The sequence below is a fragment of the Carassius carassius genome, chromosome 32, assembly GCF_963082965.1.
Source record: "Carassius carassius chromosome 32, fCarCar2.1, whole genome shotgun sequence".
NCBI classification, from domain to species: domain Eukaryota; kingdom Metazoa; phylum Chordata; class Actinopteri; order Cypriniformes; family Cyprinidae; genus Carassius; species Carassius carassius.
In genome coordinates this window covers 16,208,550-16,224,671 of record NC_081786.1, presented here as the reverse complement: position 1 = coordinate 16,224,671, position 16,122 = coordinate 16,208,550, and the positions used below count along the sequence as shown (strand labels likewise).

General features: G+C 36.7%; 2 protein-coding genes across 2 annotated transcripts; one reads left to right on the top strand and one right to left on the bottom strand.

Moving 5' to 3' along the window:
* Positions 1 to 2,861: 2,861 nt before the first annotated feature.
* LOC132112840 (transcriptional repressor protein YY1-like) lies at positions 2,862 to 6,939 on the top strand. Its single transcript, XM_059520524.1, has 5 exons — positions 2,862 to 3,561; positions 4,965 to 5,127; positions 5,486 to 5,546; positions 5,678 to 5,836; positions 5,960 to 6,939. The coding sequence occupies exons 1-5, from the start codon at positions 3,054 to 3,056 to the stop codon at positions 6,140 to 6,142; spliced, it is 1,074 nt and encodes a 357-aa protein (XP_059376507.1). The 5' UTR covers positions 2,862 to 3,053; the 3' UTR covers positions 6,143 to 6,939.
* Positions 6,940 to 7,688: 749 nt separating this feature from the next.
* On the bottom strand, positions 7,689 to 14,441 carry LOC132112839 (tripeptidyl-peptidase 1-like). Its single transcript, XM_059520523.1, has 13 exons — positions 14,355 to 14,441; positions 13,982 to 14,053; positions 13,701 to 13,840; positions 13,474 to 13,624; positions 13,263 to 13,384; positions 12,398 to 12,576; positions 12,111 to 12,309; positions 10,364 to 10,552; positions 10,110 to 10,179; positions 9,900 to 10,020; positions 9,396 to 9,554; positions 8,878 to 9,003; positions 7,689 to 8,561 (listed from the first exon to the last, which is right to left on the bottom strand). Exons 1-13 carry the CDS (start codon positions 14,357 to 14,359, stop codon positions 8,424 to 8,426), a joined length of 1,671 nt encoding a protein of 556 aa, XP_059376506.1. The 5' UTR covers positions 14,360 to 14,441; the 3' UTR covers positions 7,689 to 8,423.
* Positions 14,442 to 16,122: the final 1,681 nt, after the last annotated feature.

The following is a 16,122-nucleotide window of genomic DNA, read 5'->3' as shown; positions in this document are numbered from 1 at the left end:
AGAGTTAAATAACAGACTAATTTAGATGCCACGTGTGATTTAATTTATTTAATATACAAGATGCATATGAGATAAATAAAAATGAAAAAATGTAAAGGCATATTTATATAGCACATTTCGTAGACAATGGTAACTCAAAGTGCTTTACATAAAATAAAGTAAAATAATCATGAAGAAAAATAATAACAAAAATAAAACAAACAATTTTAAAACTTTTAAAATGATTAAAACATTTACTTAAAATGAATTTTAAAACAGTTAGAAAATTATTTTACATAAAAAAAAAACAGTGAAAATATAGTGCAATCAGTTCAGACATTGCACAGTGCTCATTCAATAAATGCACAGCTAAACAGGTTTTGAGTCTAGATTTAAATGTGACTAGTGTTTTAGCACATCTGGGGCCCGTTCTTCGTACGTCGCTAACTCAGTTAGCTGGATTTGATTGTTGACGATTTGGCGTGATCTTGGTTCATTTGGTTCTTCGAAGCTCATCCTGGAGCTGCTGTCATAGCAACAGGTCCGTAAGCTTAAACCTGCTCGGGAGCAGGCTTATTTAATGTAAACAGGATTAGATCGCTTCTTTTCAACTAGAACTGATACTCAAAATATGTCTGCTACCACCGCTACTTTATTACAAGAGTATCGTACTGATCCAGGGACAATAATTTAAAATAATAATCATTAAAAAATATTTAAAAACAATATAAAAATGCTGTGTAGTCCATAACAGCCTACTATAGACACAGCCCGTTTTACTCACTGAAATATTTATTTGTCATAAAATTATTACTTCATGAGTCTTACACACATGCTATACAGATAATAGAGTCGTGCATTATTTTGAGTGATGACTGCTATTATAAGAGTGGCTTGATGGAGTTCAGGAGATGCAGATAACATGATATTGACCCTTAAGAAACTTTCATTAATGCTGTCACGTAACAAATCTGTCCAAATATAAAATGAAATGAATAGATAATTTCTACATTGAAATAAAAATGTAAAGACTGTACAACTATTATAAATTGCGAATATAAATAATTGGGAATCATGAAAAAAATTCTAACAAAATAAAAACATGCATCTATTATCTGTTTCATGTATCTATTATAACATTTATGTAGTTTTGTTTGCTTGGCTGTTTCCTTATAAAAGTCCAGAAATTTGTCAAGTTTTTCGACAGGTGTCGTTTTAAATTATATGGCGTCATTACATTGCCGTCTTGCCACCAGCCAATCGCTGCACTGCTGATCATGGTTTCGAGTATCGATACATATCCCCTTTTAAGCCAACACATGAACGCCCAATTATCTCAGATAACTCAATCCAGCGATACTAATCATACACAACAGGTGTGTTCGAAGAACCCAATTAGCCGGATCATTATTAGCACTATGAAATCATCTTGGATGTGTCATTTGATCTCGGATGTAATAAGCGACGTACGAAGAACGGGCCCCTGATCTATTCTGGAAGCTGATTCCAACTGCGGGCGGCATAGTAACTAAAGGCGGACTCCCCTTGTTTTGTGTGAACCCTTGGTATTTCTAACTGACTCTATCCTAGTGATCTGAGTGCTCTGTTAGGTTTATATTCAGTGAACATATCTGCAATATATTTCGGTCCTAGGTCATTTAGTGACTTATATATGAGTAAAAGTACTTTAAAATCAATCCTAAATGTAACTGGAAGCCAGTGTAAGGACCTGAGGACTGGTGTGATATGCTCAGATTTTCTGGTTCTAGTCAGATTCCTGGCAGCAGCGTTCTGGATGAGCTGCAGCTGTCTAATGGTCTTTTTGAGAAGGCCAGTGAGGAGCCCATTACAATAGTAATGAACAGGCATGAACAAGTTTCAAGAGTCAGTATTTTCATCTAATTCTTGCAATGTTTTTTTAGATGATAGTATGCTGATTTAGTTACTGCTTTGACATATCTACTGAAACTAAGTTCTGTCCCCAGAATCACACCAAGATTCTTGACTTGATTTTTAGTTGTTTGACCCCTAGAGTCAAGGTATGCATTCACCTTGAATACTTCATCTTTGTTTCCAAATGCAATGACTTAAGTTTTTTCCTTATTTAACTGAAGAAAGTTCTGGCACATCCAACTATTAATTTCATCAATGCATTGGCAGAGGGAGTCAATGGGGCTGTAGTCATTTGGTGAGATAAGGCTAGGTAAATCTGGGTATCATCAGCATAGCTGTGATAGGCAATTTGGTTCTTTCTGATTATTTGACTTAGTGGAAGCATATAAAGGGAGACATAACATTTTATAACTAGTTAAATAATTTAAGCAAATATAGACATGATAAAATCATTATGCCATAAATGAGTATAATAAAAAAAATGAAAATAGTAAAATTGTGCCATTTCACAATTTTATGTATTAATGTATTAATTTATTAATAAGTATCTAATAATATTACATCTGTAATATGTATATATTTTTTCATTTACATTGTACCACAAATGCAAAACATTACAGAATTGTTAACGTTATGTATTAACAGAAAATATGAAGTAGACTATGTACATATGGAGCAGGCTTATGTGGAACTTATACAGTATATCATTTCCGACTAGTTGTAAATCTATAGTTTCCTCTAAAAATCTTCTCTTTGTCAATTCAAAACATATTTGCAAATAAATTAATGACAAAGTTTGTTATCACTACATACATAAGTAACCGATATATTTCTTCACATTCAAATTAAATTACATATTTTATTATTTCGAATTCAAATTAAATGTTGTTGATATAGAGTTTATCAGCTACTGTCAATGTGTCAATAAAGAAAAAAAGAAAAGAAAAGAAATGCACTCGCTGGTGGATATTACAAAAGTTTACTGGTGTGAATGAGGTTAAACACGAAGACCAAGATCTCGCGATATTTCGCACGTCTGATTCTCAGGCAGAGTCCGTGAGCGGAGTCAGTCAATGTGGGACGGAGTTTTGCTCGTTTGTTAGCGGAGTTGGAGGAAGGACAAGCCGTTGACTTGACACAGGGCTTGCGTGAAATTAGTCCGGAGAGCAAGGAAGCCAAGAATGGCGTCGGGTGAGACACTGTACATCGAAGCAGACGGCTCGGAGATGCCGGCGGAGATCGTCGAGCTGCACGAAATCGAAGTTGAGACCATCGAGACGACCGTGGTCGGCGGAGACGACGACGAGCACCAGCCGATGATCGCGCTGCAGCCGCTGGTCACAGACGACCCGAACCACGTCAACCATCAGGAGGTGATTCTGGTCCAAACTCGCGAGGAGGTCGTGGGCTGCGATGATTCAGACCTCCACGCAGACGACAGCTTCGAGGACCAGATCCTCATCCCCGTCCCTGTCCCCGTGGCAGAGGAGGAATATATCGAGCAGACTTTAGTGACCGTGTCTGGCAAGAACCCGTCGGGAAGGATGAAGAAAGGGGGAGGCAGCGGGAAAAGAGTGGTCAAAAAGAGCTTCCTGAACTCCGCCGAGGCGAGCGGACGCAAATGGGAGCAGAAGCAAGTGCAGATCAAAACACTGGAGGGGGAGTTTTCCGTCACTATGTGGGCATCGGGTAAGTTTTGACATCGCATCAAGTGCTTTGTTCTCGCGCAGGCCTCGCGTGGGCCCTCTTCCTCTCGAGCGCGTTATAAAACTGTCGGATAGTGCAGTGTCAGAAACGATTTTCGGACCCGAAAAGTCACTTAAGAGGGTGGCTCCGGTCTAAATGTTTTTGTTTTGATGGGAAGCCATGTTTTAAGTGTGGATGGGCGCCGCCATATTCCTCCAGACCAGTATGGCGGCGGCCCCGAAACATGGCGGTTGTGTGAGCGGGGAAAGATGGCGGCGCGAGCGGAGAGAGGCGCTGTGAGTCCGCGCGCTGCTGCAGGCCGCGATGGCGCAGCTCCGTTTGAAGAAGGGGAGGGACCGAGACACACGAGCTGCTGCTCGACTCAAAACTGTCCGTCTCACGGCTCTCCAGTCCCTCAATAAACAAATTAAACCGCGTATTTAAATCCTCTAACGTTAACCGAGAAACTCAGATACATCTAGCAGTTTCCTGTGCCGTGCGTGGGGCGATGTTTCCAGTTTAGTTTGACGTAATTGCCATTTTTACACAGTTATCAGACAAATGCGTTTTACGTAGGGATATTATTAATGCTTAACGTATTGCGCATTTTTGTATCAATACATATTCAAATATTTATAGTGGATATTTATATTTATGGAGTTTTTTATGAAAATACAGAAGTATCTATTGGTACCTTTTTGCGATCTTGAAATCTTGGCGTTTAATGTCAGGATGTAATCTGAAAGATGTCATTCACTTTAAATATGGTATTATTTGATACATGATGTATTGTTTAAGACGTTGAAAAACAACAAAGGGGATACATTTTAAACGCTGAAACATACAAATATTTTAGCTATGTTGTAAAACATACGGATATTGAAATATTAGTAATTTGTTTTTGTGGGTGTTGTGTATTATTTCTTAAATTCTCCGATTTCCTTTTAAGTGAGTATGGCCTGTAACAACCAAAAATGTTTGCCATTACTTGAATATTAAAGTACATGAACATGTAGTGCAGGTTGAAACCTTGTTTGTATGTTTACGAGAATGTGCACCGTGAACCACTACAGACTGCGCATGCGTTCAAATTAACCCATAGAAGAAAAAAAAATAAAAAAAAAAATAAAAAACGGGCATCACTGCATGTTTGATGCCGAATACTTGACGGGGATTTAATTTGTACTACAATACTAGTTTATTTTTTAATATATTCTCTGAGACAATGAATATAATTGTTTTATTCGTAAAATGAATCACTTATGACTAGAGCGTTGCTTCAGACGTCAGTTCATTTACATTGTGTTTGCTTTAATTGTCCTTATAACGTTTAGCTCTTTGTAAAATACAGGTTGTGTGATTTGATTAAGTACTTTGTTAAACGTTTAATCTTGTGTTTTGTACAGATGATAAGAAAGATGTCGATCATGAGACTGAGGTTGAGGAGCATGTGATTGGAGAAAACTCTCCTCCGGACTACTCCGAGTATATGACGGGCAAGAAACTGCCCCCTGGCGGCATACCTGGCATTGACCTGTCCGACCCCAAACAGCTGGCAGAGTTTGCCAGGTGGGTATTCAGCCAAAAGCTTCAAACTTTATTACAGCATTTATTGATTTCTTTGGCGTAGAGCTTTATAGTAGGCTGTAAGCTTGAGATTTAATGCATATTTTAAACTCCACTGGTCCCAGAAAATAAAATGTATCTATTTATTTATTGTGCAGTGCATTTGGAAAAACAAGAGGGAAAAACCTATGTCAAACTTATGGACATGCATGTATATAGATAATTTTTAAAAACAAATGAAAGCCATTCATTTTCTGTATTCAATAGCAATAAATTGAATTTGCTTCACTTATTTTATTCATTATTTAACTTCTTGAATTAAGCATGCATACAAATGTCTTCTCCTGAATGTTGTTCACAGAATGAAGCCCAGGAAAATAAAGGAGGACGACTCTCCAAGAACGATAGCATGCCCTCACAAAGTGAGGTTTTTTTTCGTTCATCATGTAGTAGAACTGCTGTTTTAGGATATTGTTCATTACATTTTTTAGATTTTAACCAATTAATGCAGTCACCTTCGTGATTTTAACATTTTAGTTATGTGTTCTGGTAGGGTTGCACAAAAATGTTTCGGGACAACTCGGCTATGAGAAAGCACTTGCACACCCATGGGCCGCGGGTTCATGTCTGCGCTGAATGTGGGAAGGCGTTTGTGGAAAGTTCCAAGCTAAAACGGCATCAGCTGGTTCATACTGGTGAAAAACCTTTCCAGGTATTTTTTTTCTCCCTTTGTATTAATGTTTTAAAACGTTTAATGATGCTGTTCAGATTTTTGAAAAACTGAAATATGTTAAATATAAATAATAAATGTGCTTTTTAATCTCTTCCTCCCCAGTGTACATTTGAGGGATGTGGAAAGCGCTTTTCATTGGACTTTAACTTGCGCACACATGTGCGGATTCACACTGGAGACAGACCTTACGTTTGCCCGTTCGATGGCTGCAACAAGAAATTCGCTCAGTCCACCAACCTGAAGTCTCACATTTTGACACACGCGAAAGCTAAAAACAATCAGTGAGATCGCTCGCTGAAGAAAGATCCCTTAAAGACTCTGTCTGACCACAGCTTCCTGCTCCAAAACCCACTTTGTATGTCGTTTCTAGAACCATTCTTTTCTAAGAGAATCTCAGCGCACATTTTGATGGGAATTGAAATGTGAATGAGGACCTGACACCAAACTATTCCGTTCATCCTTCTCATGAGTTAAATAACTTGCCGAGTTATGAGAGTTTCTTCTTTTGAAGATGTGATTGTTTTTGTGGACCCTCATTCACATACAAGATGCTCACTATCCCGAGCCCAAAGAAGCAAATTGCCCATCGGTGTGTCTGTTTCTACCCGTTTGCAAAGACAAAGACTGCTTTTTAGATGTCTTCAAAGTGTGCATATTGTACACTTTTTAGAGCGTAGAGCTGTCATGTGTGTGTGTGTGTGTGTGTGTGTGTGTGTGTGTGTCGTCCCTGAGACTTAAAACCTGTGAATGCTTTTCTTCAAGGAGAATGAGATGCCGTTCAGCTATTTTCAATGTAAATACAGCTTTTCTTTGTGAGGTATCCTGCACAGGTATCTCATTTTGTATACCTGTCCTGTACAAATGTTTTGAAATCATGTAGATAATAGAGATGTTGATTAGATTGTGTTTAACCAATTAAAACCTTTTATCCAGCTTCAGGAAATACTGCTACATACACATGCCTTCTTTTGTAACACCGTTACAGTCTGCTCAGTATGTGAAAAGACACTTTTCCTTCAAATTCTCTTAATTTATTTAATGATATGGATGGAATAAAGCTAAACTCCCCTGTGCAGTTCCCATGAGCCTGGAGTTCATCATGCTGTTCAGTCTTGCTGCTGATTTTAAAAGCAAGAATTTGTGAAACCTTTTGATATGGTCTGATTAAAGGTAAAATTGTCACATAAAGAGTAATATTTTCTGTTGTAGACAATGGTAGCAAATAGCAGTGAGCATAAAAATCTCTAGTTTAATCCAACAAATAACTTGGTGTTGTAACAACATGTATTGCAATGACATTGCAATTTCATATGCCATTTTAAAATCTCTCCACTGACACGCTGCATTACCATTAATTTTGTTAATAGAATCCTATCTTAGCATATGCACAACATTTAGTTGTTATAAATGACACAATTCTTGCGGTTTAAAAATATGTACTGTTTTTGTTTTTAAGTCCTATTAGAGATTGTGCTTGCTGACACAACCTCATTTGTTCTTATATATCAAGACTTGCAGTGTTTTTAGAAACTAGTCATCTTTGCATAACCCTAAAATGTGTAATGTACATCCTATATCTGTCTTAAGTTTGCATTTAAAAAAAAAGAAACATTTTAATTATTCAAACTTTTCTCTCATGTATGTTTTGTAAGCAGAATATTTTCTGTCATCTCCAATTACAGTTAAATTACAATTCCTTCTCAAAAACGTATATTCTTTTGTATGTTTCTTGATTACATTAAAAATTAAATCCAAAACTGTAAGCACACAAATGCATTTATTAAAAAGTTTAATTTGTAATTTTCAAGCAAACAAATGAAACACATCAGTCTTCACAATATCCTATCTTTATTAAAAAAAAAACAAGTTGGACCAGTTGCTCAACCAACATTCAGTGCACCAAACGTCTAGTAGAAAAACATTCTCAATCTTACCAAAGACCTAGTAGTTCCAGAACAACAAATCCATTCAATATTTAATTCCCTGAGGATCTTTTCACAACATCTGTGGAATCAACTCATTAAAAATGTCAAAAACAGGCCATTGGTTTATGCAGCTCTCAAGTATGTTCAGTAATTGGGCTGGTTTCATTAAATGCTACATTTTAACCTTGGAACAACCTAATGTTTATGACTAAAGGATCTATTTTAATTATTTTAAAAAGAGGCTGAAATGTATTACTAGGGAATATTGCACTTCTCTTGAAAAATCTATAAATGTTCTGTCACAATGATTTGCTTAAACCACAGAAGTTTGTTAAACGTGTTGGTCTACACCTGGAAACCTCTGATCCGTTACTCTGGGAAAAATCAACCTCATCTGAAAGAACTGAAGTTGTGTGACCTGTTGGACAGGGAGAAGCAATGTGGGAGAGTAAATCAACTAGTCATCAAAGGTTCAGTTTACAATGAAATTCTCTTGCCAGCTATGATATTTTGATATGATTACACAAGGCATCGTCATTTAGATGCATCAACAAACATGAAAAACTAACACATTTCTAAAAAAAAAAAGTGTGTGCAAAGGGTGGATATTTCTTTTGCAATCTGACTAAAAAGGCAGCAGCTCAATCCATAAGTGCTTTTAGAAGAGCAGGATAATTTGGTGTTCCCCATCCCGTTACTGGATCCCATGAAGGGGAGGCACAGAAACCCTTCCCTTTAATTTTATCATCCCGACAACTCATGTGACATCCCTGTGTTACCTAAGAGGAGGAGGAGAAAACGCTCTTAAATCAATTTAAAAGATACATGAACAGGTAAATTAGTTACACAAGCTCAATTTCACACAAAGCTGCATTCTGAAATGTGAGTGCGCTGCATGGAGTTGCCGCAAGGGACACTACAGCGAGTATTTCCATATACTGCCTTTTATGATCATTTCATACATAGAATTCTTTTAGGAAAGCATGCATTAGAATTAGAATTTGAAACATTTAAATATGGATTTGGTAGCCATAGTAGTTCTGAATACAGGGAAAAGGCTGAAAGCGAGGCTTTTAAATGTTTTTAAACACTTACATCATAAAGACCTTTGCCTTGCAGTTTGTAAAGGCGAGGGTTGATGAATCCTAATGAAGAAAGACCCTTCAGAAAGCGCTGGTCATTTATGAGGGACAGCATTCCACCCACTACTGGAGTTGATGCCTTGGAAAAACATTCGGATTATGAAATATCAGACTTTAATGGGTAATGTGTTGTAACCTAACCTGTACTTTAAATTGTTACTAAAATGGTAAAATGTGCATTGTTTTTGCATTTTCTACCTTACAGATGCTTGGGGTCAGTAAGATTGTATTTTTTAAATAATGTCTTATGCTCACTGAGATTAAAATACTGTTTAAACAGTTATATCATGAAATATTACTATTTAATAACTTCATCAGAAATTATTTCTTATTAATAATGTTTTGCTGCTTATTTTTCCGGAAACTGTGATATTGTTTTTTGTTCAATGAATGTAAAGTAATACACGTAATATATTATAATATAAGTGCACTTGCAAACAAAAACCCGTTGTCTTTGTATTATTTACTAACCGAAGTTCCAGAAACAGATGGTACGGACTTAAGGTTGGTAACAACCCAGTAGTTGTCAGAGAGCGCAGCTAAATCTGGATAGGCTCTTCCAGTGATGTTGAAATATGTCTGAGGAGGTAGAGGCTGAACACTCTTCAGATATGCTTGAACAGCACCAACCTACAGAGAACAAAACACAATAGCCTGGTTTGACAGAACTGAGCAGATAGATGTAGACACTTTCACTGAAAAACTGACTTACTGACTGAATTTCAAGGCATTTGCCCCCCAAAATAATAATAAATAAACTGATTAATTTCTCAACTCATTTTGCCAAATTATATAAAAAATTTACAATATCACAACTGTATCATGAGGGATCATGAGGTCATGTGACAGAGCAGTTTAAAACAGAAAATAGTGCTGATTTCAGCTACTTAAATGGACTCTAGGGACATTCTGCACAGTTATATTAAGCAGCAAGATAGTATTCAAAACACAGCAAAGTGACTCATGGAGCTTTACCTGATAATCTGGCATCGCAAACACATTACTGAAGCCACCTCCACTGATGTAGTCTGTGACCTCATAGTTGAATTTTAAGGGGCCCTTGAAAGAAGTCCCACCCACCGTGGTCACATAGGGACTAGATAGGGAAGAGATTCAGTTCACACATCAACTATTTTTCAGTATAAAAGGTATCATTACATGGATTATTTAGAGAGCTGGATCTACCTGGATGCAGGAAAACTTGGCCTAAACGTATTTTTCTTGGACAGGTGTCTACAGCCTGCTCCACTGTCACCTGCATAAAAAACAAAAAAACACAGTACTATTGTATGAGTGTGGCTTTCTTTGAGACCTCAGACCAAAAGAAGAAAAACAAAACAGAGAACTAGTATATGCAACCAGCAGTTAATCAAATTTCAAAATAAAATGCACAAAATAAAAATGTTTATTTTCCTGCAACATGATTTTCTTTATCTTACCAGAAGCAAAAAGCAAGGAAATCCCTCTGAGGCCAGCTTTCATGAACTCGGTGTTGATGCGTTTCATATAGGCATCAGAAAGGCTGTCCTCATCATCTCCATAGCTGATAGTGTGGACCCAAGGAACTGCAGACATGTTGTTGAGCAGCAGTATCCACTGAAGGAATGGCTCCTGAGACTCATGACGACCTGTAACCAAGACCCAGGTAAAGTTGGTGATCTTTACAATGCATGAAGTAAAAGAATTATTCGGAAAAAGACCCAACTGATGCACTAAAATCAGCTCATTTGAGAAGATCAATACTGAATTAAAAAAAACAACAACAAAAAAACCCACCACACCATTAATGGAATCGTTCACCAATAAATAAAAATTAGCTAAAATTGATTCTGGCCATCCGAGATGTAGAGGAGTTTGAGATTTGGAGAAGCTTCACTAGAGTAAGTGTTTTATGGATTATGGTTTGAGAGAAATATTGTTTTGACTTAATGTACTACAATGTACTTAATGTAATGAACTTAATGTACTAAAACCAAAATAAAAATGAATAAAACCTATACAGACAAATATGAAATGCGGCTTCATGATAAATCGAAATGGAATTGAGATCGTGATTCAACAGAAGCTACTGTTGTCAACTTGTCATGCATATCTTTCAGTGAAGCATGGTTATGTGATCAGCAGTAAATCTCCATCCAAAAGCCAGAGGGCGCTCTCGTGCTGAACATGCAAATACGCTCCAAAGAAGAAACTCAGGAAATATCTATAGCAGTAGATTTAACTGCTTTTATTGATTCAACATCGCTAATAATCACACAATTATTACAATATATGGTTTATCTGAGTTATTTCTATTATAATTTACATTAAAATAAAGTAACATTATATTTATAATCTAATGCCTTTATCACTGCTTAGAATACTATGAAAAATCTTGCATGCCATATTCTAAGAAACCACATCATCTCACAGAAGGATTTATTTCAAACACTCGGCTGAAGTTATGAAGTGAGTAAAAACATGTTATTAAATGTTGTATTATCACATATGCTTTCAGATGAAGTCGTGGCCTAATGGTTAGATGGTCGGATTTGCAATTGAAAGGATGTGAGTTCGAATCTCGGGCCGGCAGGAATTGTAGGTGGGGGGAGTGCATGTACAGTTCTCTCTCCACCCTCAATACCATGACTTAGGTGCCCTTGAGCAAGGTACTGAACCCCCAACTGCTACCCGGGCGCCGCAGCATAAATGGCTGCCCACTGCTCCGGGTGTGTGTTCACAGTGTGTGTGCACTTTGGATGGGTTAAATACAGAGCACGAATTCTGAGTATGGTTCACCATACTTGGCTGAATGTCACGTCACTTTCATGAAGCAGTATTTACTACACAGAGCCGTAATTAACGGAGAAGCGATGCAAACAGCTGTCATTTTGGGAACTATTTCATAATCGCGGAATAAAATCGTTGTAATTTTTTTTTGCATAACTTGTCAATGAACTACGGCTCTGTGTAGTAAATGCTGCATCTGAAAGCGAGTGATGATGATATACTGCGGATTACAGAACCGGCTTTACTAACAAAATGCGCATGATTAATCGCGTTCGATTAATCTTGCAGTCCTAATATGAAATATTAATAAATAAATAAAATGACAACAAAACTAAAAATTAATAGAAAACCAATTCAAAATACCAATAAAAACTAATAGCATCTGTTACTAACATAATGCCTCCAAGGGCCACATACCTGGATTTGTGAAGACCCATGTAGAAATGTTTGCTCCACTGCTCATGATGTACTCCACATCCAGACTGGCCTCAGTGCCAGCTTCCCCACCACCCTGAGTGCCCACGACCCGATCTACTGCAGACATGTGTGTGAATCCTCCAGCAAACAGACGCATAAACTCAGCCAAGTCAGCAGGGTGGTAGTACTCCTCCAAGAACTAGTTAGAAGATATTTTCACTTCAGAATTCAAATTCAATTAATGGATTTAATCAGTGAAATTTCCAGAGTAAATAGGAGAGTTGTACCTGAGCCACTGCCTGACTGTTATTAGTGGCAGTGCCCACATCTTTTGCTGTAAGGTTGTAGCGAGTCCTAATGACTGAGGGGGTGGCACCCAATTGATATCTTAAAGCTGACTGTCTTGCTCCTTCCGTGCCTTTACTGATATCCTTTCCTTTTGGTGGAAAACGGTGAACACCACCCACTAAAAAGATTTTACAAATTTGAAAAAAGACTTCATGTGAGAGTGATTACTTCATAGATTTTGCATTAGAAATGTATTTAATTGGTCCACATTTATGAGATCAAATTAATGTAATTACTGAATTACTGAAAAGCGAAATGCTGTATTGTTGAATGAAAATTATTAAGTCCTTTAACCTATAAGATCAGACATATTTATTTTTTAATGAAATGGTTTATAAAAGATAAAATAATAATAAATAAATAAAGGTTGCAATAAGGTATGATACACTATGCTTTCATGGCCCATACAGTAAGAATATAAAGCTCATACTCAAAGTGGGGGAAAAAGCCTCAATTTTATTCAGATGCCAGTAAAAGAGCAAAAGATGCTAAAATTCTGAAATCACTGTAAATCACTGAGAACTTTCTAAGAGTACAGCAAACTACTTCCATAAATTGCATATAAATACCAGATGTAATATCTTCTAATAAATGTGTATTATTAGGATGATATTTTAAATGATTAATTTTATAATAAAAAAAATCTGTAGTTTTAATAGTGCAAGGTAAAACATACACTGCAATGTAACAACAATGATGAATGAGAGAGTTTTGATCATGTTGATAATTTAGAGGCATTAGACATTTTTACAGTAGGCATATAGGTTCGAAACTGGAGATTAACTAATAGTGTCAGCTACTCACCAAAGTCTAGATGCCGATGCACATCTTCATGAACAGAGTATAGAGATGTTGACCTCAACAGAGTGTGTGAATGTCTCCTGTAGCGGTGAAATTTAGCACCAGGGAGTAATGCTTCAGCCACCCTGAGAAAGACAGACAGAAGATGAGAAATTGATCTTACATTTTTTGTGGTCTATTGATATTATAAAATGCACTCAAAATGTGTGCTTACTGCACAGTCATGACACACTGAAGGAAGTCCCTTGTTACAACTGTGTGACAGTTTTTGACCCCATGACTCTGGAGCCAATTCTGTATTACATTCTCAGTCAGCTGAGAAGGCTTCACAAGAGCCGCGACTTCTTCCAAACTCAGGTGCTTCCCTAAAAATAATGAGAAAATTAGAACTTCATTTCTTTATTTGATAGTTTGGATTATAACAAATGAGAGGCTCAATACCATATTGATGCGAGTCAGGGTCAGACACTAGTTTCAGTAACTCTTTCATCTGCTTAACATTCTGCTGCTTCAATGCAAATGTAAGTTCCACTTCCTCCAAAGGTTTAACCCCTTCAACTAGAATCCAGTCCTCAGGCACGCTAAAACATTGAGAATAACATTGCTCAAGGGCTGTTTCTAGTGTAAATAAAATATAGAAGTTACATCAGAAGTTTCCAATATACTTCATAATTTAGACATAATTTATGATTATAGCTAGACAGAAGCATGCGTGTGCTTACGAAGAATCTTGGTCATCCTCAAGCAGCTCCCCACTGACGAGCCAAATAAAGCTCAGGACAAAAACAGCAATCCTATAAAAAATAAAGTGTCACTTTAAGAACCCACTTTAAGGCACAATGAATTATTTTATAGCCAACGCACAAGAACAGGAGGTTACTGACTTTTGTCATTTTAATTCTAATAGTCAACTTAAATAATGAACACGCTGAAAAGCAGTACACGAGGAAACACTTTTATGTGAACTGTTTGTCCTGACCATCTGACCTCATGAGGTGAGCTGCTGTCTGTGAGATTTACAAATAGTTTCTGCAAATGTGATTTATAAACTATGATTAGCGTAAGATAACTCTTTGTAAACAACAAAATACTCACCGCATTGTTTTCGCGCTCTTGTACCGATATCTGGAAAAACAATGCCAATGCCTGTCCTAAATGTACTGATCATATGATAGTCACGTGACCATCAGCTGATCTTTAAATTAGTTTGAGGAAGTTAACGTCTAGGATTTGTCGGCAAAATAAAAACTTGCAAGAAAAGCCGAGAAAGTCTTAGCCTGCGTCCCAATGTGCATACTATCCATCCTAGATGTGATATTAATTTTCAGTACTATTTAGGGCAGATAGGGTGGATAGTATGTAGGGTGTGTTTTCAGAACGGGAATTTGAAAAGTTGAACTCGAATGTTATCGATACAAAAATAACCACGTTAACCACAGTTTTCACCCAAATACCATAATCACTAGGTGTTATTTGCCTTAAAAAGAATGATAAATTAAATTAATAAATTAAAATGTAATTTAAATTAAATATATTTATTTTAAGTGTAACACCCACATTTGTGGCACACACACACGTGTATATATAAGCTACATTTGTGCACACACACACACACACACACACACACACACAGGCCTGTGTGTATATAGCAATCAAGAATACCAATACCAGTCCTTGTGGGGATTTTTTTTTGTCCCCATTAGGGAAACAACTTATAAATCATACTATATAATTTTTTTTAAATCTAAAAATGCAGAAGGAAGGAAATGCAAACTTCCCCTAAAAATGCGAGGGGAAGTTTGTACAGTATAAAAATTATTACATCTATGCAATGTCCCCATAAAACATTGAAACCCAACGTGCGTGTGTGCGTGTGTGCATGCATGCTTCAGCTACTTCGTAGTGAGCTGGTGGAAGTTTATTTACAGTAGTTTCAAGGGAATGATGATCATTATACTTATTTGGGGAAAACAAAAGGCCATAATCTTTCAAAATATATAATCATTATGTTTTTAACTTTATGATAACACTTTTTATGTATGTCCATTTCTTCTTATATACACATTTACAAAATCTTTGCAGCTATTTGACAGCAATGACAAAAGATATGTAACAGGTGTCTAATGCAGGGCAACTGATCACAAGTTATTGAAATGTTGGAGTGGAAATATACTGTAGTCAACATACTAGTCAATTGTTATGAGGGGTAAAAATAAAATTTTGTCACCAAGATAACCTTTCACTCCAAGATCATAGTGTGAGCTTAATACTGTTTCTTTGGCTACTAGAATGTGTTTAGTTTACTGAACATTAGTTATTAAAATGACAAGCATGGATGAGGTCAGGAGAGGTAGCAGAAGAATTGAGCTTCCTGGCAAAAACTCCAGTTAAACATGTTACCCTATATAGCAAAGTGTTGGTTAATCCAGGCACCAAATCAACACACAATCAGCTGTGTGAATCAGACATGTTGAATTTATATAAATTAGGTGTTCAGGTAGTACCATTGGAAATGTGCTTTACCTCAACATTGTGATCCAAAGTTAAATCTCCATGGTACCATATTTTCAGCTGGACATTTTCAGCTTAAATTGAGCATATGTTAGCTGTTATGAAAAATGTAATGGATTGTAATGCTCCTTCTTTGATTCCAGCAAGTGACAAGTGAAAAGAAGCATATGCTTGACTGATTATGTATATGATAGTATTTATTTTTTGGTAGTTGACAAGGTGTAAATTAGTAGAAAAATGGACAGCATGAAGAAAGAATCAGATCTAAATCCCTGCCATTAATCTGCACGAATGCATTCACTAATGGCTTGCACAGCAGAGGGAATATCATATAACATAGTGAATGCCTTCA

What these genes read in the sequence shown, in the direction of transcription:
- LOC132112839 (XM_059520523.1), bottom strand. An exon ending in GCATCGGCATCTAGACTTTG is followed by an intron (nt 12,577 to 13,262) that starts GTGAGTAGCTGA and finishes AAATCTTTTTAG; the next exon opens with TGGGTGGTGTTCACCGTTTT. An exon ending in ACAGTCAGGCAGTGGCTCAG is followed by an intron (nt 12,310 to 12,397) that starts GTACAACTCTCC and finishes TCTTCTAACTAG; the next exon opens with TTCTTGGAGGAGTACTACCA.
- LOC132112840 (XM_059520524.1), top strand. Translation starts at nt 3,054, where the DNA reads ATGGCGTCGGGTGAGACACTGTACATCGAAGCAGACGGCTCGGAGATG. An exon ending in CGTCACTATGTGGGCATCGG is followed by an intron (nt 3,562 to 4,964) that starts GTAAGTTTTGAC and finishes TGTTTTGTACAG; the next exon opens with ATGATAAGAAAGATGTCGAT. An exon ending in CAGCTGGCAGAGTTTGCCAG is followed by an intron (nt 5,128 to 5,485) that starts GTGGGTATTCAG and finishes TGTTGTTCACAG; the next exon opens with AATGAAGCCCAGGAAAATAA.